This window comes from Anomalospiza imberbis, chromosome 23 (assembly GCF_031753505.1).
Source record: "Anomalospiza imberbis isolate Cuckoo-Finch-1a 21T00152 chromosome 23, ASM3175350v1, whole genome shotgun sequence".
Classification (NCBI taxonomy): domain Eukaryota; kingdom Metazoa; phylum Chordata; class Aves; order Passeriformes; family Viduidae; genus Anomalospiza; species Anomalospiza imberbis.
The window spans coordinates 7,483,086-7,507,311 of NC_089703.1; the positions used below are offsets into that span (position 1 = coordinate 7,483,086).

General features: G+C 53.4%; 2 protein-coding genes across 4 annotated transcripts in view; one reads left to right on the forward strand and one right to left on the reverse strand.

Moving 5' to 3' along the window:
• Positions 1 to 24,226, reverse strand: part of ENO1 (enolase 1) — a 129,698-nt gene that overhangs the window by 102,431 nt on the left and 3,041 nt on the right. The window contains exon 1 of one of the 2 annotated variants that reach the window (XM_068171502.1): positions 5,831 to 5,836. The exons of the other annotated variant lie outside the window; for it this stretch is intronic. The gene's annotated coding sequence lies outside the window, so the exon portion shown is untranslated. Of the gene's footprint in view, positions 1 to 5,830; positions 5,837 to 24,226 lie in introns of those variants that run through there. 2 annotated transcript variants of the gene reach the window in all.
• SPSB1 (splA/ryanodine receptor domain and SOCS box containing 1) lies at positions 217 to 24,215 on the forward strand. Of its 2 annotated transcripts, none has more exons than XM_068171506.1 (3): positions 217 to 381; positions 20,086 to 20,901; positions 24,021 to 24,214. In XM_068171506.1, the coding sequence occupies exons 2-3, from the start codon at positions 20,208 to 20,210 to the stop codon at positions 24,146 to 24,148; spliced, it is 822 nt and encodes a 273-aa protein (XP_068027607.1). In that variant the 5' UTR covers positions 217 to 381; positions 20,086 to 20,207; the 3' UTR covers positions 24,149 to 24,214. The 2 variants fall into 2 exon arrangements, with proteins under 2 accessions (XP_068027607.1, XP_068027608.1); XM_068171507.1 differs by lacking the exon at positions 217 to 381 and adding an exon at positions 12,680 to 12,700 and having other exon boundaries at positions 24,021 to 24,215.

Here is a 24,226-nt window from a genome sequence, read left to right on the forward strand (position 1 = left end):
CTCCGTTCCCGGTCCCGCTCCGTTCCCGGTCCCGCTGTTCCCCGGCCCCGCTCCGTTCCCGGTCCCGCTCCGTTCCCCGGCCCCGCTCCGTTCCCGGTCCCGCTGCTCCCCGGCCCCGCTCCGCCACTTCCCCCGCCGCTCCCGGCCCGGCCCCGCCGCTCCCCGGCCCCGCCCGCCGCCGGCGCTGCCCGGGCGGAGCGGCCGCGCCCCGGGCCGGGCCGGGGGCGGAGCGGGGCCGCGCCGGGCGCTATTTGGGCCATGTGATGCCGGCCCGGCCCCGCTGGGCGCGCCGGGAGCAGCGGGCGCGGGGCTCGGCCTGCCCGGGGCACGGCACGGCACGGCACGGCACGGGGCCATGGTCCGGCGGGCAGCCCGGGCACGGTAGGAGCCGGGGGCGGGCGGTGCGGGGCGGCTCCGCGGCCTCTCCGCGCTCGGTGCCCGCGGGCGGTGCCAGCTGCGGAGCCGGGGCGAGGCCGAGCGCTGGCCGCAGCCCTGCCGGGGCCCGGCGCTGGCAGCGGGAGCGGCCCCGGGGGCTCTGATGGGCTGATGGGGCTCTGATGGGCTGATGGGGCTCTGATGGGTTCTGGGGCTCTGATGGGCTGATGGGTCCCGGGGCGCTGATGGGGCTCTGATGGGTCCCGGGGCGCTGATGGGGCTCTGATGGGTCCCGGGGCTCTGATGGGCTGATGGGTCCCTGGGCTCTGATGGGCCCGGGGGCTCCGCAGCCGCGCCGGGGATGCCGCGGGAGGAGCGGCTGCCGGGGCCGGTGCCGTGTGCGCGTTCGGAGAGCAAGCGCCGATCACAGCTGTGCAGATCGCTCCGGCTCGCCAGGGCAGCGGGGTTGTTGGTTCGGGGGCTCCGGAGCACACCTTACAAGCTCTGGTTACTGTGTCTCTTTTCTTACTACACCAACCTCTGCGAATGCAGCGGGGGCTTACATAATCCTCTATCTGAAGGACCTAGAGTGCTGTTATAAGGTCAGTCTTGCTGTAGCCTCCTGCTAGACTATGCCGTGTTTTGTCCTTATTCCCTGGCTAAAGCGGGCAGCCAGGGTGCCTGGGGGCCATGCCTGATTCAAAAACTGTCAATTGTCTGAGCCATGGCTCGAGATAAGGAAGTTTACAAAATGATTGTAAAAATGGGAGCTGCTCCTTGGAGAGAGATCACCTATTTTTTTCCCCATGATAGCGATGCAGGATGGCTCAATGAACCTTTTGTCCCAGGAGTAATCTGTGTCTTTCCCACCCCTCTAACGTCTGATTTCTACACCAGATGCAGCGTTGCAAAGCTCAGTAGCAGAGCCAGCTCAGTCTTGCTGGTGTAAGTTGGCTGCTGCATCACCAGGACCAAACTGTGCGGTGCCCCCAGGGCCTTACAGTGAGAGTGGTCTGGCTATGGGATGGTCAGAGTGGCTCTCCCAGCCTGCAAGGAAGGATATTTCCGTGGTGAGTTAATAAGGGAACAGCCAGGACTGTGACAGAGCCGTGCTGCTGTTTGCAGACGTGGAGGAGCATCTTCCCTGAGCTGCCAGTGGGAGCTGCCCTGTCCCTCCCTGCCTGTCACCGTGCTGGCCCTGCCGAGGCTCTCAGTAGTGGTGCTGATGGATGCAGAAAGCAGCAATTTGCTCTTCACCCCCCTTAAAGGCAGGGGATGAGCTGCAGCAGTGTATTCCTCAGGGAGTGTTGGGTTGTTGCCGTGCAGCAGCCTTTGCAGCCTCTCTCCTCTGCTCTGGAGGTTACTGAAGTGCACTGTGATGTGCTTTGGAGCTTGTTTGTAAACTGCTGGATGCTGCTGAGACGTGGGCTGCTGTTCCAGGAACTGGCCCGCTGCTACGTGCTGCGTTTGTGTGCAGTCACTCGCTGCTGCTGGAGGTGGGGAATGGCCTCTGCTTGTTGCTCTCCTGTGGCTGGGTTGGTTTTTTCCCCTGGACCCTATTTCCTTTCCTCAGAAAAAGTGAAAGCAGTCTGCAAGGTCTGCTTGTCTTGTGAGGGCTAATTAAGAATTCATTAAGTTCCTGGAATTAAAATCTGTAGCTAATGAGCCAGTGAGGACACTGTGCCAGGGTTTGGGACTGAGCGCAGACAGTGCTGACAGATAATGCTCCAAGTCACAATGTAGCTTTTGAAGAACATAAGATGTGGAGTGGAGTATGTTCTGTGCCTCTCTGAGGTTTGTGTCTTGCTCAGATTTTGTGGCTGATGCCTCTGCATACTCTGGAATTGGCATCTGATGGGCTCTGAGAGGCCAGTGCAAGTGGTGGCTATAATTTTGGGCTTTAGTACACTTGTACTTCCTGAGCCTGGAGTCACCCAGGGCTGCTGTTGACAAGGGGTGAGGATTAACTGGGGCTGGCAGCGAGTACCAGTGAGACGATTTCAGCTGGGCTGAGTTTATCTTCATGTCCTGTGGCAGGAGCCTTGTACGTGCATTAACTGGCAGAGTGGCTCAGCATATCAGCAGTGAGGAACAGCTGACAGACCTGCCTGAGCTGTGAGCTTCCCAAACCTGGTGTCTGTGGCTGGCTGCCCTGCTCCTTTTGTGTTTCCAGGTGTGTGACGGAGCTCATACCCACAGCTTACCCTGCCAAGTCACGAGTCAGACACCAGTTGCTCTCAGACAAAGCTGTGTGATGCTTGCAGAATAAAAGTGAGTAAGTGTCTGGTACCAGACTGCAGTCACCGGGTTCCTTTGCTGGTGGCCTTTGCAGAATGAGCTCATGTCAAGGTGTTGACTCACTTTCAGTTACTGCACTGCTCTGGAAAACAAAGAAATCTTCCGTTGAGTTACTCCATGTGAGTAACTGCTATAGCTGCCTCTGTTTCCATGAATAATTGCTGGGGGAAGAGTGCACTTGTCCTTAACAAAGATGGGATGTGGGCTACAGGTAATGGCCAAATACTCTCTGCTGAGTGTGAGAAAATATAGCTGAAAAATAATAGTTTCCAAGCACATGGTGGGGAAAATGTGCCACTGTTAACGGTGTTTTCCCAGGGACTGCTAAAACATCCATTCCCTTTTAACTCTGTACTGCTCTGCCCTTAATGGTAATGCTTTGGAAACTCCTGGGATAAAGTAAATTGGTCTGTGGCCTTGGTCAGAAAATTCTCTCGCAGACTAAGTGGTTTTTACAGCAAAAAGAAAAATCTTCCTTCTGGGTGTTAATTGGGTACAAGAACTGCTTTTATCTGTAGCTCTGGGGTGGCAGGAGCTGCCTGAACTCCAGAGTGCTTAAGGGAAGGAGATACAAAAAAATTTCCCTAGTAAGATTGGTTTGGTGTGGGCTGGGTGCTGCGTGGAGGCACAGAACCCTGAGCTGCAGCGTGAACAGTGTCCTGCTCCCAGTGAAACTGAGTCTGCCTGGGGCTGCCTGGGGGCTGCAGGCTGCCCTGGCAGAGCCCTTCAGGGCTCTAGGAACACTTTAGCTCTTTAGGAAAGAGGAGAGAGAAGGACGATGTCCTGGAGCACAGGAGGAGCAGGTGGGAGTGCTGCTGCAGGGCTCGGGGCTGTCTCATGGTCTCATGGCTGCTGGGGACAGCTCTTTGTCACATGTGTCCTGCCTGGGACTGCTCCGAGTGTCCTGAGCTTTGCAGGCCAGCCGCTGCTCGTGGCAAGCTGACAGCGTGTGTGTGTGTGCCCAGGGAGTGTGGCAAGCTGACAGCGTGTGTGTGTGTGCCCAGGGAGTGTGGCAAGCTGACAGCGTGTGTGTGTGTGCCCAGGGAGCGTGGCAAGCTGACTCTGTGTGTGTGTGTGTGTGTGCGTGTGTGTGTGCCCAGGGAGTGTGGCAAGCTGACAGCGTGTGTGTGTGTGCCCAGGGAGTGTGGCAAGCTGACAGTGTGTGTGTGTGTGTGTGTGTGTGTGCTCAGGGAGCGTGGCAAGCTGACTCTGTGTGTGTGTGTGCCCAGGGAGCGTGGCAAGCTGACTCTGTGTGTGTGTGTGCCCAGGGAGTGTGGCAAGCTGACTCTGTGTGTGTGTGTGCCCAGGGAGTGTGGCAAGCTGACAGTGTGTGTGTGTGTGTGTGTGTGTGTGCTCAGGGAGCGTGGCAAGCTGACTCTGTGTGTGTGTGTGCCCAGGGAGCGTGGCAAGCTGACTCTGTGTGTGTGTGTGCCCAGGGAGTGTGGCAAGCTGACAGTGTGTGTGTGTGTGCCCAGGGAGCGTGGCAAGCTGACTCTGTGTGTGTGTGTGTGCCCAGGGAGTGTGGTTTGGAGGGATGAGTGCTGCAGGCAGAGAATTCCCAAAGGCTTTGCCTGTCTGCTGGCAGAGGATGGGGGGGATGCTAATACCTGGCTTTATTTGTGGGCTCTGCATGTGGCTCGTTCTGGCAGTGGCGTGGAGAAGGTGGGAGATGCCTCACCTGTGCCACAGTGAGGAGTTGGGGTTGGCAAGGCAGGGACTTGGCAGTGTTCCACTCACGTGAAGATGCCTCCTCATCCTCCCCTCTGGTTTTACGTGCTGTACTTCAGCAGCCTTGCAGGTCAGATTCAGAGTCTTTTGGGTTAGCATCTTTTTCTCATTTAGTAGAGAAACGGCCACATGTCTTTGCCTTAGCTTTTTTCCTTAATGCTGGAGGGTCTTGTCCACTGATATTTCCTTGTCTCATGGCTTTGTGAGTTTTTTCTGTTCTAGAACATGGGAAGACGGACCTCAAGTGAAGCGGTGCTGTTGCTGTATAGCAGTAAAACTTCCCCTGGGAGGAGAAAGTGACACATTTCTTTGTTCTCTTCCAAAGCTTTCTCTTTAAGGAAAAGCTTTTTACTTAAACAAACAAAAGGACCCCAGCAACCAGCACCATCTGCCAGCTACCAAAGTGAGAGCAACGGAGAGCTTTGGGGCAGAAGGTGGTGATGTCTGAATGGAGTTACCAAACATGGGCTCTTTCTTTTAGCCTGGAAGGGGAATTTGATGAAGCTCCTAAGTCAGAGCAGCTGTGTCGATGTTAGCTTCAAACTGCTTTCTTTGGAGAGCTGGTATGTTATCAAGTCAGGAATCTGTCCTGAGGAGATCCCAGATGGGGCCTTGACACCATAAATGTACAAAGGCACTCAGTTGCACAAAAACTGCAGAAACAACTTCGTTCTGAGGAACGTGAGCCACAGATGGTAAACTGCCAAGAAAAGCAAGCAAGGGGTAAGGCCAAGCCGTTCTCTACATGAGAAGGCTACATTGGTCTCAGATGTTTGGAAATTCTTGGTTTAAACTTCTGCAGGCTTCTCCATGGATAAATTCTGGTTTGAATGGCCTCCTGTAAATTAAAATCTACTTAATGCAGAGATGTGAAAAATGCCTGCATCCTAGCTATAGTGTCTGGAGGTTAGAGCAGGCCCTGGAGTTTGCCAAAGCGTGGTTCTTGCCCCGATGCCCTGATTCATTGCTGGGTGGCACGTCAGGCCCCCTGGCTCTGTGCTGCAGGGAGGGCAGCATCGCTGCTCAGTGAGAGGAGAGCAAGAATGACTCTTGAAATGCTGCCACACGGTAGCCTGTGGTCCTTCCTGCTGAGGGTGGGGATGCTGGGTGTGAGGGGTGCATGGGGCTGTGCTGAGTTGGCAGCAGCTCCACGTGGAGAATCTCCCTTGATATTCAGTCACCCTGTGCTGTTTTAAGGCTAAACCAGTGATGTTTGCGTGTGGGCAGTGAGGGAGGGGTTGCTTTGTCCCACACAAGTCCCAGGGCAGTCGTGCATCTGGAGCTTGAAGGTTCAGGAGGTGCCCATGTAGAGAAATCCTCAGAACTGTGTGACCAGCTGGAGAGGGGCAAGCTGGACCGGGAGGGCTCGTGTCTGTGTCCCAGTTCCTGTAAACTCGAACAGCTGCCGAATAAACCTGCTGACCCTTGTGCTGAGAAGGGTTCTGGGCCTGTGTGGATCCAGAAAGTACCTGGCTTGATGCCTGTGGGCAGGAAATGGAGATGCTCGGACTCTGTTCCGGGCTTGTGTGACAGGAATGCTGCTGCGGGCTGTGCTGTCCCCTGTGTCGGGGCTCTGAGCGCTGGGCTGCCCTGCCTGGTGTCCCCACAGCGTCACTGCTCGTGTCCTGGGGCTCTGTGTGGGGCACGCTGTGCACCTCCAGCTGGATCACACAGGAGCTGGGGGTGGGAGTGAATCAAACTATCGCACGTTGGTCTGTAGTGAGCCAGGGCACTGCTTTCCTCTGGTATTGCTCTCTTCCTCGCAGCGCTCCTGGGGTGCTGTGCTTCCCTCTGGCAGGGATCAGATGGGCAGCAGGGAGTGGTTCCAGCCTCCGACCTGGCTCTGGGGCTGATTCAGGCACATGCATGTCCCAGCCCCTGCCAGCCCGGGAGGAGAAGGGCAGGAGGGCTGCACACACGGCCCCGACTGCAGCAGGATATTGCTGCGAGGTCAGGAGTGTGCCACGCTGGCCTGCCAAGGTGCAGCTGCTGGGCAGAAGTTGAAAAGGGGCAGCCAATCTGCTGTGAAGTGGCTGTGAGCTTGGGTGATGGTGAAAATTTGGGGAGTGGAGACAGACCAACACCAAACTGTGCTGCTGGGTTTCCAGGCTGTGCGTTGGACTTGCTGAAGGTTGAGATGGGGAGAAGAAAAAGGGCAAGCTGTGTAGCTTATGTTTTTTAATGTATCAGTGACTGAGCCCCATCCTTGGACTTGGATACTGTCATTTCTTGATAGCTGCCTTAGTTAACTGATCTTCAGATGATCCACTCAAGCTGCTGAATAGTTGAATTTTTTGAAGTGTGTCAAGGAGCAGCTTTGGAGGGAATGGAGAGCTTTCCTGGAGGGCTCCCTCAGCTGCATCCTCCCTGTTTCCCTGGCACTGGTGCCAGTGAGGCTGTGCTGGTGTTCCTGACCCTCTGGCTAGCAGGGTGTCAGGCAGCTGCAGATGTTGCCCTCTGGTGAGGTTGTGGAAGGGGAGGTCCCGTGTGCCCACAGTGCCCACGCAGGTCCAAATCTGCACTTGTGGCATGAGTAACAATAATGTTAAATCCGAGGCTTTATCTGGGTAATCTGATAGAGCCTGGTGTGACACGGAACTGGATTTGCAAGAGGCACAGCTCTGTGTGTCAACACTTCCAGTGGGAGGGGACACCCGATGGGGTTGCCTGGAAGGAGCAGTGCCCACGTCTGCGGGGAGGCTGGCATTGTCACGTGCCCTCTGCTCTCTCCGGAGCAGGGCACTGCTGCCCGGGGAGCTCACCAGCTGTGCTGGGTCACTCCAGGATGGCAGAGACCTCCAGGTGTTTGCCAGCGAGTCTGCTGCTGGACTTTGTTCACTTTGGAAGGGAACCCGTGCTGCTGGGTGCCCTTCAATGCACGCTTGCTGTATTCCTCCTGTAAGGGCTTCCTGCTGTATTCCATCTTTGCCCCTTGGTGCAGGGATGTGGTTCCTGGGGCATGCTGGTGCTCCCTTCCAGGCAGGGCAGCTCAGCCTCCAGCTGTGGCACAGCCCCGTGGCAGCACAGAATCCGTGGCTTAAACTGAATTTCCACTGGCTGCACGCTGGGACGTGGCAGCAGCCCCTGACTAAGCTGAGCAGGCTGGGCTTTAGGGCAGAGGTGTGGCAAGAGTTTTGGGATGCACCTAGGAAGAGGCAAGAGCAGAATGAGGTATATGCCTTATCCTCTGCTGTACTGTTCTCTGGGATAAATGTAGCAACGCTTTTCTGTTCAAATGGAGAAGAATTGCAAGTTTTGGTAAGAAATCAGAGTGGAGTGGCTCTTGGAGCTTTAGGTAGAAGAGATTTCTAGATGCAGGTGGGCACTGGAGAGCAGTGTGCTGTGTATTAGGGCTGAGGACAAATCCCCCTGTGTATTTACGGTAGGAGAACGGAGTTTAAGCTTATGGACATTCAGGTGGAGAGGAAGGTGTTACAACCAGCACTTGTTCAGAGGCATGTGCTCTTATGTTATGTGGATTGGGCTGTCTTCAAACTTGGCAAAAACACCAACTGATCCTCAGTCTAGACTGGCTTTGAAAGAATCCTTGGCCTCATGGGAATCTCCCTTTCAAGGTGCAAAGCAGCACAGCAGAAGGCACAGCAGGGATTGCATTGGCATAAAAGCCTTCTCAACAGGAAAATGTTCGGTGTGCTCGTAAATCTTGTTTTGGCACATTTGAGAGGACTACAGAAGGAGTCTGTGCAGAAATGGTGTCTGACCCAGGCTTGTGGTGCCAGAGGTGTCAAGTGGAGGTCCTGGGGCCCAGGTGGACAGGGCAGATGGCCCAGCAGGTGGCAGGGTGGCAGCAGGGACGAGGTGGCTTTGCAGGGCCCTCTGTGGACCCCTGTTTTGCCCGCAAGTCTGACAGAAGAGCTGGGCAGTCCAATTATCTGTGCTCAGATGGATTTCTCTAGAGTGAATAGCTCCACAGCCAGCTCTGTCCAGTCCTGGCTGATATCTCCAAGGGATTGGTGTTTCCTGCAGGGGGGTTCATTTGATGCTCCCATTGAATGTCAGCAGTAGTAGTGTGATGAGCTGACTGCAGGAATAAAGCCACAAGGTGAGTTTAGTCTGGTGTGAGGTTTTAATGGAGGGAAAGGCTGCTGGATGTGGTGGCTTCGTTTGATGTTCCAGACATTGGATATTCCAGACAGTTTACATCTGTCCCGTGTTTGGGAGGTTGTGGTGCACTGGGTGGTGGGTGGCAGTGGCTTTCTCATTGCTTTCAGACTGGTGTTTGCACACAGCAAATCTTGGCCAAGCCTTCCAGCCTCCTCCGAAGGAGGAATCAGAACTTCAGCAGCAGCCAAGAAACAGCTGAACACACTTTGAGACTGAGCAGCCCCAGAAAAGACAGAAGCCTACACACTGGAGACAGCATAGCTGCCTTATCTCTACTATTCTTGATCTCTAAACTTTGAAAAAGCAAGGCAGCTTCTCTTTTCTGCTTGTTCCTGAGTATGTCGAGTGCATCTTGCTTAAGAACAGATCTCTTGACTGTTTCTACAAGGCTTCTTCTTCTCTGTTTCTTAACTTCCATTAATCTCTCTCAAACCTGGTTTTCTAACTGGAAACTTTCCACTGATGTCATGGGAGCTTTCCGTGGCCCACATCAAATAGCTGGGTTCACCAGGAATTAAGTGACTCTACAAATGTTTATGTTAAACACTTATTTGGAAGGCATGTTGACTTGTGAGGACCTGTGGTGGCTGTGGTATGTAGGGAGGATAGGTTGGCTGTGCAGCTTTTGTCTTGCCTTTGAAGCCTGGAAGTGCTGGCAGCTGTTCAGTGCCTAGATAAGGGCTCAGGAGCGTGTTTCATCGCTGACTCCGGCACTGCTTCTTGTCTCCTGCACTGCAGAGGTTTTTCAGTGGGTCACCTTCATGGAAAGGGCCCAGATGGCCACATCTGGGTAGTGACAGCAGAAAGCTGTTGGCGTAATTACAGGTATGGAATTCTGTTGTTTGAGAGGGGAAAGCCACAGTTTAGTCTGCTGAGGAGCCCCAGGGAGGGAAGGAAGGACATGTGTGTTCTTCAGACCCTGCTTACTCAGGCTTCTGTGGTGGTGTCAGAGCATTTGGAAGGTGGAAACAGAAGGGATAAAAACCACCTTGGCATTCCCTGTCACCAGCAAACAGCTCAGATGCTGAGCAGTGGCTGTCTCGTTCCTCCCCTGCAGGACATTGTGCCCTGAGGTGCAGCTGAGTCTTGGCACACTGGAGGTGGTGAGGAAGCCACTTGAAATATCACTTGATTTACAGAGTTCAACCTTGTGAAGCTGTTGCTTAGGAGTGAATTTCTGAGTGTGTCCCAGTAAGACTAAGGGGCAAATTTCACCCCTTGCCACTTGAACCAGTACTGCAGCTACTGGGAGCGATGCTGCAGTGCATGTCTTGGTCACTTATTTTGGCAAAAACATTTGTTCTGTGCATTACCACAACTGCTATTTCCAGGAAAAAGTTGCTCTGGGATATCTGGCCACCTTACAGTGCAGATGTCCTCTGAAAACAGCATGTGCATTCCTGCAGCCACAGTTTGTATCATGTGCTTTTATCCTCTTCATTTTGGTGCACTTGCAAATAGGATTTGTCTGGTTGAGCTTTTACAGGGATAAAACTTCAAGCAGGTAAGCTAGAAAGGCTTCTCAAAATTGCTGCTTTGTGGAGCCTTTTGGTGGATGATTTAGGAAGCCAGCCAAAGCTTTTGGGTCACCCTGCCTCTCTCAAACCACCACAGCAATTTGCAGGGACCCTTTCAGGTGATGGGGAAAGCAGAACATTGCATCACGCTGAGACTGTGCTCACTGCCAGCTCCAGTGAGATGTGCAGTGTCTCTTCCTAATTATGGGATGTCCCAGGTCAATTACAGCTGAACACAGAGTCCAACCGTGTCATTAAACCTTTTTGGCTAATGACAAGTCAGAAACCCAGCATCATCCCAGCATGCTCTGCTTTGGGGAGTTGCTGAGTGTGTTCCAGTAAAGCTGGCAGTGTGAGCTGTCTCTTGTGCAATCTGTCTGCCAGGAATATCCTCTTAGTTCAGCACTTGGGAGCTGCTGGGCCATCCCTCCTTGCTGGAGTGTGCTCCTGGACGGGGAGGGCTCCCCTTACCCAGCCTGCTGCTGGAGTGGTTTGCTGAATGTTGACAAACGTCTGGGCACTGGTCTGCTCCATGTTTATCCAGCTCTTTCCTTGGGTTTTTGCTCCTGTAGCCAGTGTTTGAGTTCCACAGCTTCTGGCAGCTGCCTCGGGAGTGGGAGGTGAGCAGCACATCTTGCTGGAGGCTGGCAGCGGGCTGGGTCAGGCAGAGTGCACTGTGCACTGTGCTTCTCCCTGCCTGACAGTTCCAAACGCTTTAAAGGTCACACGGAGCAGCTTTCCACACTCCCTGCTACTCAGTGGCAGGCTGGGGATCCGTGCTTCACTTCTTCCACTGCAGCAGGGATGATGCTGATGGGGCCTGTGCAGGAACAGGCTGTCCTGGGCAGAGCAGAAATGTCACTGCTGTTTGCTCTTCTCTGCTGGCTGCTCTGCAAACCATTTGTGCCCAGACACCCTGGAGCTGTTCTGCCCTGGTGTGTGAGCTTCCTCCTGCTGTGGGAGATCTCTAGGAAACTCTGGAGACTTGGGGCAGGGAGAAAGAGCTGGAAGCTGAAGCAGGGATGTTGTGGACTTGAGCAAGCTGAGGTTCTGGGTGACCCTGGTACTGCAAGCTTGGATTTGTCCGGGCTCTTCACCTCAGCTGGCTGCTGCAAGGATTGGAGAAGAGAAATTGCATCTTCTGGCTATGTTGTTGGATTTGGAAAGGGTTTTTCCACAGCTTTTGTTATGTTTAAGGGTGGTTGTTGTTCCCAGATTAAACTTGAATAGAAAACAGAAGGCTGCTGCCAGCTTTCTGTCACAGACACCTTTTATCTTGCATTCATCTCTTCCAAGCAGATGCTGCTTTCATTTCTTCTACTTTTTTTTTTTTTTTTTTTTTTTTTTTTTTTTTTTTTTTTGCTACAATACTAAAATTATCAGCCCTTTGATGCAGGGGAAGAAACTGTATTTCAAAGCAAAGTACCTAGTTAACTTTGATAATAAAACTGCTGGTTTTATCTCGGAGGTAATTCCGTGTTCCTTGGAAACAAATCTGAGAGTTGGAAGCTCCTGAACCCCAACATGCAGATCCCTCCTTACCTGGGAGCACCAGTGGCTTCTTTTGGGGAGGGAGGTGCAGGTGGAGCTGCACTGGAGGGGAGGCTGCAGGTGGGAAAGGAGGTGCCAGACAGTGGTGTCGTGCACAGTGTTCCTGCAGGCTGTGTTCCTCACAGCTCTCAGGGGGTGCCAACCACACAGCCCGAGGTGTGGAGGGACTGGGGCAGCACAGCCCTTCAGACAGTGTTGTGGCAGTGAAGCAATCTGTGTCCAGACAGAATTGTTCCTCCCAGCCCCCCCGCACCCTTCCTGCCTTCAAAGACTTGAGCATGAGGTCCATGTGAGCATCCAGCTTTTGGCTTTCATCTTTTCCACTTAAAAAGAGGAGCCCTGTTCCTGCCATGCTGCCTCGAGGTGATGTGAGGGCTGCTCCCAAGGGGGAGGTGGAAGCCTGCCTGTCCTCAGAGGGAGGACAGCTGATGGATAGGGCTGGGCCACAGCCTTGCTGGTGTACCAGGGAATGGAGAATTCCCAGCTTGGGCCGTGGCTGGCTTGGCCAGTGGCCCGGGCACGGAAGGGAAGATGATGTTGTCACCATTCAGCACGTTCCAAGAAGTGCCTGATGCAGCAGGGGCACATCTGCTGTGCAGGGCATGGTCCGGGATCTCATTTCAGAGCAGGGGCAGGGAAATACCTGCTGGAACTTCCAGACTCGCTGAGGGACACCATGGGAGGTGTTTTTGCCTAGAGGCAGCTGCTGGAGGCACTTGAGAATCTGTCAGCCTCTGGGGCTCTTGCTTTAAAGAACCTGTCCCAGCTGTGTGAGGAGCCCCTGCTTTGGGTGCGTTGCAGGGTGTTGACTTCTGAAAACATCCTTTTGTTAAGTGAACAGAATGGTTTCCTAAACAATATGAAAAAAGACACTTCCTCAGTGACTCAGCTGTCTCCTCTTGTGAGGCTTTTGTCCTCAGTGGTGACACCCTCACACTGTCAGGACGGGAAGAACCTGAACCTGCAGTTCAAAGTGTGAGAGATCCACTGGGGGCTTCACACACAAGGGTGCAACCTCAGTCCTTCTTTACAACACTTAGGAAGCCCAGGAGGAAGAGATCTGGGTAAATATTACAGAGGAATGCTGAGTTCTTCCATGTGTCAAGGTAAGGCAGTAAGGCACGTGAACTGTGTGTGTTGCTTAGAGTAATTTGCTGTGCGGTGTGAAGGCACTAACAGCCGGGACAAGGGGTTGAATTCTCTTGTTTAGGATTTATTTGACCTGAGAATTAACACAAAATTCAACCTGAAACTGGCTGGTTAAGGGGCTGGAATGACTTGGACAGGGAGGAAGATGCATAACCCCAAGTATGAGAAGTTTTGTCACCATGCAGCTTGCCAAGCTTTGGAACAGGTTGGCCAGAAGGTTGTACAGTCTCTGGTTTTGAAGGTTTACAGGAGTAAACTGGTGACAGAGAAATCAGGATTGGAGTGCCAGGGAAGCAGGGATGGAGCATAACTTCAGTTCTGCACCACGAGGCCCTGATTTTGCTGAATGTGCTGCTCTGGCCTCTGAATCAGAGCAGCATCCAGTTCCTGGTGCTGTGAGAATCTGCTTGGAGGGAGCAGAGCCTCTCTTGCCGTGGACCAGGAATTGTCTGTTTCTAGTGCATGGCCCAGATTTCAGCGATGCTGTTCCTGTAGTGATGAGCAGTACCAGACACTTGCACAACTTCCCCTCTGGCAGGGATGTATTTGATGGAAATACATGTGCTGAAGCTTCAGACACAATAAACGTACTTGGGAGTAACAGGCTGAGTAATCTGGTGCTTGGCAGCTGCTCTGTTGTGGGGATTTTTGCTTTACTGTTAGCAGTGCTTGTGACATCCTTAAATGAAAAAAGGAAGAGACAGTAACTGAACGACCTGACTATCAAAATAGCTCCAGCTACAGCTGCTTTACCTGAGAGAAGGAAGCCTGCTGGGTCTGTGTCTCCTGAGCCAGGATATTGTATTGCCTTTGGGAGCAGGGACTGAGTCCTCACGCTCCACTCTGGATGTTTTCAAACCATCTGTTTGAGAAATGCTCTGCCCTGCTGTCCCCTGGGGAGGGACAGAGGGGAGTTCTGGTAGGTGACTGCTGAGAATGTGGATTTCTGTTAAAAAATGAATTCATTAACTGCTTTTAGGGGAGAGCAGTGCCTTGTTATCAAGCTTTGTCCTGATGGGTTGGTGGTGGTGCTGGCTAATCTCACAGTCATAGCCAAAAAAGTGCTTTTGATGCAGAAGTGGAAACTCTGGGCAGAGGTAGAAACATCAAACTTAATTCTTTCCACCCACTACTCCCTCATTATCAGACAGAACTAATGAATCCAGGTAGTTAAACAGAGATGAGGGATGGACAGTGGGCAGTGTCTGCTGCAAATTAAGTGGGGAAATAGCAAAAAGCAGGGAGTTGTTGTGCAGTAGGGTGGTTTGTTCTGGATTATGTGGGCTTCTTTAATGCAAATAGTTCTGAACATAAACATTTACTGTTTAAAATTCATGGTGGCTTAATTGTGGAGGAAATGCCTCTCTAAATGCAGCCTATCAAACGGCTCCAGTGCTGGAGGGAAAAGCATTCAGCAAGCGTGGCAGTTTGAGCAGGCCTTTCCAGTGCTGCTGGGTTATAAAACTGGGGGCTGTGTTTGCAGCGGGCTGGGGCACATTTCAGCCTTCAAGGGTTGTGAGGCTTCTTCTGGAAGCAGGGCTTGTGTGCAAACTCTCAACACCAGGTGGAAAATCAGCTGAAGGGGGCTGGACAGGTACAGAGGCGTAAGGAAGGTGAACCTATGGATGTGAACCTCTGAAAAGCCTGTGACCTTTCTTCCTGCTGCTTGTGTGACTTACTTGGGATGGCTCTTAGTCTGCAAGCAGGTTGTAGACACATCTCTTGGGTGCACCCAAGGAAATTGGGAGTGTGAAAAGTCTGTGCCTTCCACACCACGTACAGGTGCTGTCTCTGCTCAGACTGAGCTTCCTGCTGCTTCCTCCAGAGGAGTCTCTGGAGCTCAGCTCTCGGCATCATCAGTGTCCCCCAGCAGGACCACACACTCTGGGGAAGGAAAAGGACACATCAGGGCAGGGTGAGGACTGTGCTGCTGCTAATTCAGAGTCTGGACTCGGCAGCGGCAATTGTTTAACCTGCAGAGCTTCCTCGTGCTGCGGCTGTCCTCAGAACACCCAGGACAAAACTTCTGCCAGGTAGTTTTGGAAAAGAGACAAAAGAACTGCTTGAGGGTCCTGGCCTAAGTGGGTTGGCCAGAGGAAGCTGGACCAGCAGTGCCTCATGCCAAGAACATAATTGTTGCAGACAAATGACTGCAATCTGCCTGTGAGAAGCTATTTTAAAGAGTCTTGAGTTGTGCCTGGGCTTTAATGTGCAGTTGACATTCATAAGTTACCTTATGCAGAGATGGAAGGAGCCTAATGACCTTTGAAACATCCACTAAACTTCCTCTGTGAGGAAAAGCAGCCCGAGTTCACTTGTTTCATTTAAAGAAATGCCTTTTCTCTGCAACCAAAATTGCTGTTTGTGACCTGCCTTCAACGGGAGCGAAGATCTCTGGCACAAACTTCTGGAACTCCTTCCGAGTTGCTTCCATCATTACAAATATTTTGCAAAGTAAACTCTCTCCTGTTGCTTAGAATTGTTTTCTGCCAGATGATGCAGCATTGTAGTTCACAGGAACTGGCTGGGTAGGTGGATGGTGGAAATTTGTTTCAGTGTCTAGCAAGTGGCTTGGTTGGGCATGGGTGGTGGTTATTGCTTCAGGTTTTCATTTGCTCAGCTGGGCTGCTCTGAGCAAGCTCAGTGCTCTGTTCTGGAGAGCCAGAGGCTGGAGGGATGGGGTGCGAGGGCACGCTGCCTTCAGCATTGCCAAAACAGCCAGAAATCTTCAGCAGAGCTGCCTGAGTGGTGCCAGGGTGAGGAAGGAGAGGAGCTGTGTTCACACAGCTGCTCCTGGTGGCTCCAGGTCCTGGCAGTGCTGTGCAGTGCCCTGCTCCTGCCTCCCCTGGGCTGAGCCTTTCCTGCAGGGCTCCGGGTGGGCTCAAGGGCTGGGCCAGCTGCTGGAGGGGAGCAGAGCCCTGGGTCCCTGCTGGGGCTGTTTGCTGCGCTGCCCTCCTAGCCCACATCAGCCCTGCAAGCCCAGGGACTTGCCGTCCCTGGCACATCTCCAGCACAGTGACTTGCCAGGGGACTCCTGCTCTGCTGGAGCGTTTTCCTGTTTGCTGGGACACTGCCACCTTCCTTAGCTCTTCCTCGCCCAGCCCCTCTGATCCGTGGCTGCAGTTTCACTTTCTGCGGAGCCCTGCCAGCAGCTGAGCCTGCTGAGCCAAGCTGCTGCTGCTCCTCAGGAGGTGGGGCTCAGCAGGTCGCCCCTGTGGCAACCTTCTCCACGTGTGAGGCTGCCACAGCCACTGCTGTGCAACGAGGGCTGCCTGCCCAGTCCTGATCCCAGTTGCAACACTCCGAAACTCGCCCTGGCCGTGTTGTTGGTGCAGTTGTTCCTGTCACCTCTGCTGGAGCTGCCTGCTCTCTGCTGGCACTGCCCTGGGGAGCCCCAGCAGCACAGGTGAGCTGCCTTTTCCCAGGGTTTGGTGGGTGTTCAGTGGGTGGGAGGGTGCTGAGGCCAGGATGCTGCTCAAGTGATTGCATCGGTGCTGGGCCGGGTGTGTCGGAGCCCACCAGGAGCCGGGGGTGTGTCGGAGCCCACCTGGGCCAGGTGTGTGTCGGAGCCCACCAGGAGCCGGGGGTGTGTCGGAGCCCACCTGGGCCAGGTGTGACAGCCCTCCCTGGCCAGGTTCTGCAGCAGGCACACACAGTGCAGGTCACTCGCTGTGTTTCTGGTGCTCAGAACTAACAGCAGGGAAAACGGAGTGTCCTGGCTCTCTGGGGCTGAGGTTTGGGTGCTTTTAGAGGCTCCTTCCCTCGTCACCCCACCTAAGGGGTGCTGTAGCATTGCTGATCCACCTTGGCTTTTAGCCAGAATAATCTCTGTAATCAAGGGGTCTGTTCCCAGCCCCACCAGGGGAGGAGGGGAAGTCCCTGGTGTGGAAGCAGCTCTAAAGCAGGGAAGGCATTGTGAAGGGTATTTGTGGGGTTTCTGGCATTGGCTGTGCACATTCCTACCTGCTAGCAGGTTAGCCAGCTGCGTGGGAGCTGTGTGGCACCTTTGGCTATTGCCTTGCAGGGTGAACATTCAGCCCAAGAAAATTAACCAAGTTTTCCTCATGCTTTTCTAGTGAATTAATGGAAACATGGGCGAAACTACAGTGGGTTTCTTAGTCTCATTCACTGGTGTTGTCTGGGATCCTTTGATTCAGCTCCTAAAGCTGTAAGCAAGTCAAAGACCATGTGCAGTATATATATATGTCCTTTTCTTCTCCTGAGGTGTGTTCCAGGCTGGAAATCTCTAGGGCAGGGCTCTGATTCATTGTCTGCAGAGCACCCAGAGCCTGTGAGGTGTTTAAAGGTTTGGCCTCTTATCTGTACAAGTGCACCTAGTGAATTTTATGGGAAGGAGATAAAGCCACAGTAAACTGACTTGAAGAAATAAAGTAAAACTCAGGAGTCAAGGAGTTGAGGATGCTTCATGTGTTCCTGTTGTTGATGGTGCAGAGCAGGGGGTGTCCTGTGAGGGGCCAGAGTTTCTGAGCAGCAAAGAGAAGCTGGGCACCAGCTCTGCTCTGCCACGTGCAGTGGCTTACTTGCAGAGCTGTGTTCTCCCTATTTAACACCAGGGCTTTGCCTTCCATTTAAATGTCTCTGCTGTCTCCTGCCTTGATCTGTTTGCAGCAAGCAGTTGTTTTGGAACCTGGCATTTCCTTCTAGTATGGCAAACTGACAGCTTGCTCTGAACACCTAAGTGGAAGGGAGGGCTAATTCTCACTGGAAATAGCAGTGAATCCTTTTCTCTGAGACACCCTTAGAATTTCAGTCCTCAGTTTTTAAGCCCAGAAGGTTAACAATAGAACTGAAAATAGCATGGGAGCAGGAGTGAGCATCGTGGGGATGAGCTGGTGTTGGTAAAGCAGAGCAGAGTTGCAGCAAGCCTGAGCTGTTGATAAGATAGATAAAGGCACTTTCAGTGTTTACATTTGTACTTAAACCTGTAGCAGTTCAAAGGTTTTGAAGCAGCTCATTCCCCAGCATATCTTCTCATTTATGGCTGGCTGTGTCTCATGTGGAGCTGCCCAGGGCATTAATCCATTAATTTCACAGGATAAGCCTTTCTGGCTCCCTCCTGCTGCAGGAAGGTGCCTGCATTGTCTTGTGCATGAAGAGGCTTTTCCTTTTAAGAGATGAGGGCATAATTGTGTTCCTGACTGCAGGGCAAGGTGCCACTCTGCAGCTCTAGACCGGCCTGGTGCCAGGAGCAGCAGAGCCAGCTGTGAGCAGGGATGATTGCCCTGCCCTAACAAGGAGCTGTATTGCACTTCAGTCCTGGCACGGGGTGACTGCACCTGACCTGCTCTCACTCTGACCCACCCTTTGTTTCTATCTTTTTCCTTTCTTCACCCCTTTCTCTTTATTCTGGCCATTGTCTTTCATCTGCTGTGAGCAGTCTGTCTGGGAGAGGGTCCTGACCAGTGTAGGTGATGTGTGCCTGTGCTTGAAATCTGCTCCTGGGGCAGAGCAGGCACTCAGGGCTGTCCTGCCCCTGGTGTCTCTCACTGGGGTGATTCCCTTTCTGGTGCAGCAGCCTCTGAGAAATATGATGAAGCTTATGTTGGCAAAAGGCAAAAAGCCACAATGAACAAGGCATTGTTTTGCTAATGAAGAGCACAATTGTATTCCCTTACTTCTCCTGAGTATTTTGTGCTTCAAAGAGGTCTGCACCAGTACTCCTGCAGTCTTTGTTTTGGTTCTTGTTTCCTATGCTGTGTTCTCACATGTACTGCACAGGAAACCTCTGCCTCTCCTCCCTCTGCCAATGTTTTGTTCCCTTATCCTAATCAAAATTCCAGCAGCTGAATTTGCCTATGGGCTTCCACGTGTGCATTGCCAGTCCCCTGTTGACAGCTTCTGTCCATGTGCCTCAGGCCTTGGAATGCCAGGGAGTTCATTTCTGCAGAGCTGTTTTGGCTTGCTCTTGGGATGCCTTGGTTGGAGATGCTGCTGTTCTTGCAGAGCCCTGAGGGGCTGTGAGCCATGGCAACTCGTGGGGCACAGCAGCTCAACCCTGAGCTGTGGAGGCTGAAGCACTGGCATCCCCTGGCTGCCCTCCCTCAGCTGCTTCTGCTGTTATTGCTTGTTTTCAGCTGGTGACCAGCTGGCTTACACAGTCCAGGATTTGTTTGGATGTTGTGGATGGTATTTATTTAACTTGCAGGATGTGGTGGTCATCTCAGCAGCTGATAACATGGTTGGGCCTGTTTAAATGGCATCTTCTGTCTCAGTGCCCAACATCTGAGGTCCTTGAGTCGTCTGAAATAGCTGTACCGCAGCTTTGGGATGTGACTTTCAAAGAATATCAGGCATTTTCCTCTCCATTTATGATTTTTAAAAAAGTAGGTAAGGAAATAAAAAATAGTCTTGTCTCTTTTTACTTAAGAATTGGGATTTAGCTCACTGTTCCAATGGCACACCTTGGTAGGAAAAACCTGTAGGGAAGCTGCTGAATTCACCCCTAACCCAGAACACACATGAGCCTTCCCTGTTCACCTTCTAGCTGAAGCCTTGCTGGTGTCCAGTAATCTTATTTTTAAACCAGATCTGATTCATGCTCTGTTTTCTATGCCAGATGAGGTCCTTGGTTGTGAGTAAGTGTTGTGACTGTAGCTGGCAGGAGCGCTGCATGATTGCCTCACTTCAGGAAATGTTAAAATAACACTTTTTTTTCTTAGAAAGCTCGTTTGCACCCCTCCCACTTCTAATTCTCCTAATAGCTGCCCCCAGTTTGGCAGCTGTGTGACAGAGGGTTGTTTGTGTTGCTGAGTGAGAGCAGAGACACTTGAGTGGATGCAGTGCTGGAGGAGAGGTGCACAGAGTGAGCAGGGCTCTCTGGCCAAGCTGCCTTAAACGTCTCAGAGGTTTCTCTGCAGTCTGGAAGGAAAACTGCTCAACTGTGGGAAGGATCTTGCTCCTCCCCTTGGACTCTGCAACTGAAACTGGGGATTTTTTTTCCTCTTGGAGAAGAGAAGCTGCCCCAAGCGAAGCTGCTCACTTGAGACAAGCCAGGCAAAGGTTTATCTGCCCTTGGCTGCAGGGGTTCCGAGGGGCCAGGAGCTGCTGGGATGAGTGTCCCCCAGGGCTGGACCCAGCAGCTTTTGTCTGCTGCTCTGGACTTGCAGTCGGGCCCCGAGGTACTCAGCACAGCTTTAGTTGAAGAGAATTGTGTCCTCAGCCCTGTACCAATGGCCAGCTGATGTGTGCAGCCCTTGCTCGGTGGTGGAAAGGGAGCACACGTCTGGGATGAACAGATGAATGCTGTGCTCTGTGAGTGTGGCACACTGGGCTGAGTGTGCTAATGTTTAACTTGTCTCTTGTTTTCCTTTCCATCCATTAGGCAATACTGAGTGGTGCACATCTTGACAAAGCCTCCTGGCAACCTTTTCTGCAGGGCTGGATGACAGCAGGAGCTGCCAGGTAAATCGATGAGCCTGTAAGGAGGCGAGGTCAGGACGCACAATGGGTCAGAAGGTCACAGGTGGGATAAAGACCGTGGATATGAGGGACCCTGTGTACAGGCCATTGAAACAGGAGCTCCAAGGACTGGACTACAGCAAGCCCACCCGGCTGGACCTGCTGCTGGACATGCCCCCGGTGTCCTACGAGGTGCAGCTGCTGCACTCGTGGAACAACGACGACCGCTCGCTGAACGTGTTTGTGAAGGAGGACGACAAGCTGATATTTCACCGGCATCCGGTGGCCCAGAGCACAGATGCCATCAGGGGCAAGGTGGGCTACACGCGGGGGCTGCACGTGTGGCAGATCACGTGGGCCATGCGCCAGCGGGGCACCCACGCCGTGGTCGGGGTGGCCACTGCCGAGGCCCCCCTGCACTCTGTGGGGTACACGACGCTCGTGGGGAACAACCACGAGTCCTGGGGCTGGGACCTGGGGCGCAACAGACTCTACCACGACGGCAAGAACCAGCCCAGCAAAACCTACCCTGCCTTCCTGGAGCCCGACGAGACTTTCATCGTGCCCGACTCCTTCCTGGTGGTTCTGGACATGGACGATGGCACCCTGAGCTTCATCGTGGACGGGCAGTACATGGGGGTTGCCTTTCGAGGGCTCAAAGGGAAAAAACTCTACCCGGTGGTGAGCGCGGTGTGGGGCCACTGTGAAATCCGGATGTGCTACTTGAACGGACTTGACCGTGAGTATGAGTCCTGTGCTGGCCCCGTGGCTGCCCTGGCTGGGCCATCCTGGGGAGGGCTTTCCCCTCTCTGGAGGGGTGAGGGTTTGTGTCAGCAGCAGCACTGCTGGGTGCAGCTCTGAGCCCTCGATGGCAAATGCACAGAGCCGGTCTGGCTGCACACCTGTGCTGTCACCAAGGCACTCTGCAGGGAGCAGGCAGGGCTTGGGGAGGGGGTTTGGTGGGAGAAGGCGATGCCAGTTGTCCAGCTAGAGATGGGAAACCTTGTACTGCTGCCAGAGGAGCAGCAGGAACATTCTTCTGACAGTTGCATTACTGGCACTGGAATCCTGGTGTCTCTTTACAGAAAACAGTCGCTGAGACAATCCCCTTCCTTAAAACCCCTTGCAGGCAAGAACAGGGACAGATCTCCCCATCTAAGAAAATGGGACTGTTTTCCATCTTTCAGAGGAGTCGCTCACTTCCCTGCCTCTCTCAGAGCAGGGTGTGCTCGTTTCTAGCAGGGGGCTGGGTGCTGCCGTCAGCCCAGCTTGCATGCCAGCCCTTTTACTAACAGGCACATCAATCTCTGGCTAAGCTTAGTAATAAATTTGGCTGTCCAAATGTGCTAAAGTCTGTTATCTCTCATAGTCAGAAGTTCCCATGGGGCCAGACTGTGACTCAGTCCTCTGGGTAGGGTGGAGGAGAGAGGTGAAGGAAGTGGATTAAAATCTGGATTTATGTTGCTAGTGAAATAAATTTGGCAGTATTGGTATGAAGAGTAGTTTCCCCTGCATTCCAGGACAGTGTCTGCTCAAGGGCTGTAGCGTATTGGGCTCTTCTGTTTGTGCTGGAGGTGTCCTAATGCCGGCCCAGCACTGGTAAACCCTGAGTGCCACAGAGCTGCCACCAGGCACCAGAAAACTGAGCTGTCAGAATGACCAGGAGAGCCTCGCAAAGGGGCAGGAGCAAAATCTGCAAGTGCTTCGAGAAATACACTTCAACTCTGCAAGACCAAACAGAGAGCTCTTGGCAGAGCATTTTCTCACCCAGAGAAAGCCCAGCTCTTTCTGCCACGACAGCTTAAAGAATGTCAGCAGCTCCAGGAACCAGGTTTTGCTGGAGGGTCAAAGCCAAAACCTGCAGCTCCGCTGAAAGCCAGCGAGTCTGTGGAGCTGCTGGCACAGAGCTGCACTTAGCAAGGAAAGGGCCACCTCCAGGGCTGGAGTTGGTGCAGTGTGCTCGGAGCTGAGGAGTGAATCGTGGGCAGCGGGCCAGCAGTGACGGGATGCTATTTTGGCACACAGAGAAAGAAGGTGTCTGGCTCTGAGCACTTCTGAGCGTTCAATAGCAGCACTGTCCAGTGATTGTGGTGCTTGTGAATGGGAGGAGGTCAGATGTGTGTGTGTGCTTTCTCTTCTGCTCTGCTGCCACTCTGGGCTATCAGTGCAGACTGGGTGAGGACAAACCCGAGTCCCTGTGGGAGAGCCTCTCCCCTGAGGGCCACTGAACTGAAATGTAATTGCTCTGTGGGTGTCTAAAGGCTCTGGAGGTCAGGGCCCTTGTCCCGGGGGTGCTGGCTGGGCAGTGCCTCTGTGCCAGCTGTCCCTGTGCAGGGCAGGCAGAACTGGGACAGACTGAATGCAGCCAGTTTGTGCCCCGGTGCTTTCAGAATAAGCTGCACTGGGAAGTGCCAGAGGAGCGCTGCCAGTGCTGGGGCTCTGCGGAGCGTCCCAGCTGAGCAGAGAGCTGCAGTGTGCTGCAGGAACCTGTCCCTGAGGAGGGAGCACGGACCCTGGGCTGGGTGAGGAGCAGACAGGCCAGGGCTGGGTGGCACAGCCTCGTGACACAGAACAGGAGAGGTGGCTGCTGGAGCAGTCAGGTTCACTTGGTGTGGAGCAGGGGAGCCGTAGGCATCCACCAAAGCTGCTGGAAACTGCAGCTCCTCGGCCAAGCCCGCTCCTGCCTGTGGGTGCTTCCAGGTGTCTGTGAGCAAAGGAAGCTTTGAGTGGTGCAGCAGAGCCCTCGGGCCACAGAAGGATGGCCAGTTGTCTGCTTTGGGATGTGTCAGCCCTCACTGGGGGCAGGACAAGCCCCTCAGGCCTGAGCAGTGTCAAGGTGAGCTAATGTGAGCTCCCTCCTGTGCAGCTGGCATGTTTTAGCTCTGCCTTTGACCTCAGTCCCCTCTGTGCTGTGAGTGACTCCTCAGCAGCCAAGGGCCCCATGTGCCATTCCTGAAAAACTTGTATTATCTTGTTCAGGGTTTTAAGTACAGGATGCAGAAAAAGATAGCCAAAGGCTTGTATCCTTCCCGGGTCTGTGACACAGGAGGGACTGCTCTGGTGGGAAGTGTCACGGCGCAGGCAGTAACATGAGGCTTTGACAGATGGCTTTGTTTCCCATGGGAGCTCTGCAGTATAAACGGAGGGGCTGACAGCCGTTCCCCTCCTGTGGGAGATAAATCATGCTGCTTTCTGGGTACCCAGACCCCATGACACTCTGACTGCTGTGGCCTTTTCCTTCAGGGACTCTTACAAAAGTTTCTGGGCACTGCAGTAAGAGGCGTGAGCTAGAAGCTGTGTTCTGACTGGGATGAATGGAGTTGCAGAGGAGGAACTTGCAGCTGGTATCATTGTAGGGCTGTTTCATTCACACACGGGTGGCCGAAGTAGCCTGCAGAAACCTCCTGCCCTGCTGGAGTGCTTGGTGAGCCGAGGCTGAGGGTGGCTCAGGTGCTGCAGAGGTGCCAGGCGTTCAGTGCTCCTGCTCAGTGTCCCTGGCTGTCACTGCAGGACACGAGAAAGCACGACGCCAGCTGTTGCTATTGTCATGGTAAAGAGACTACTTTATTTTTTCTGACTCCAATCATTTATAGTTCTCAAAAGGTGCCAGTGGATTGGAGGGTGAAAGTGCCACCTCTCCAAACTACCAGTCCATCAAATTTCTCCTCTATGAAGGAATGCAAAACAATAAGTTATTTGCAGAAAGTTGTGTGAGAAAGTTTGCTACAAGAATGTAAACTCAGAAGGCTTTAGAAAATCTTAAGAAATCAGGGCGACACCTGGGGGGTCAGAAGCAGCAGGGTGAGTGAGGGTGCACCTCGTGGGCTGGGCTCTAATGTCTCGGGTCTCTCTTCCCAGCTGAACCACTGCCTCTGATGGACTTGTGCCGGCGAGCCGTGAGGCTTGCCCTGGGCAAGGACAGACTGGCTGAGATCCCCACCCTGCCCCTGCCAGCCTCCCTCAAGAGTTACCTGCTCTACCAATGACCCCCGTGCTCCAGGACAGAGGTGGGACCGAGGCGTGGATGGAGCTGCCCCGCGGAGCCCTGGGCTCTCCAGGCTGGA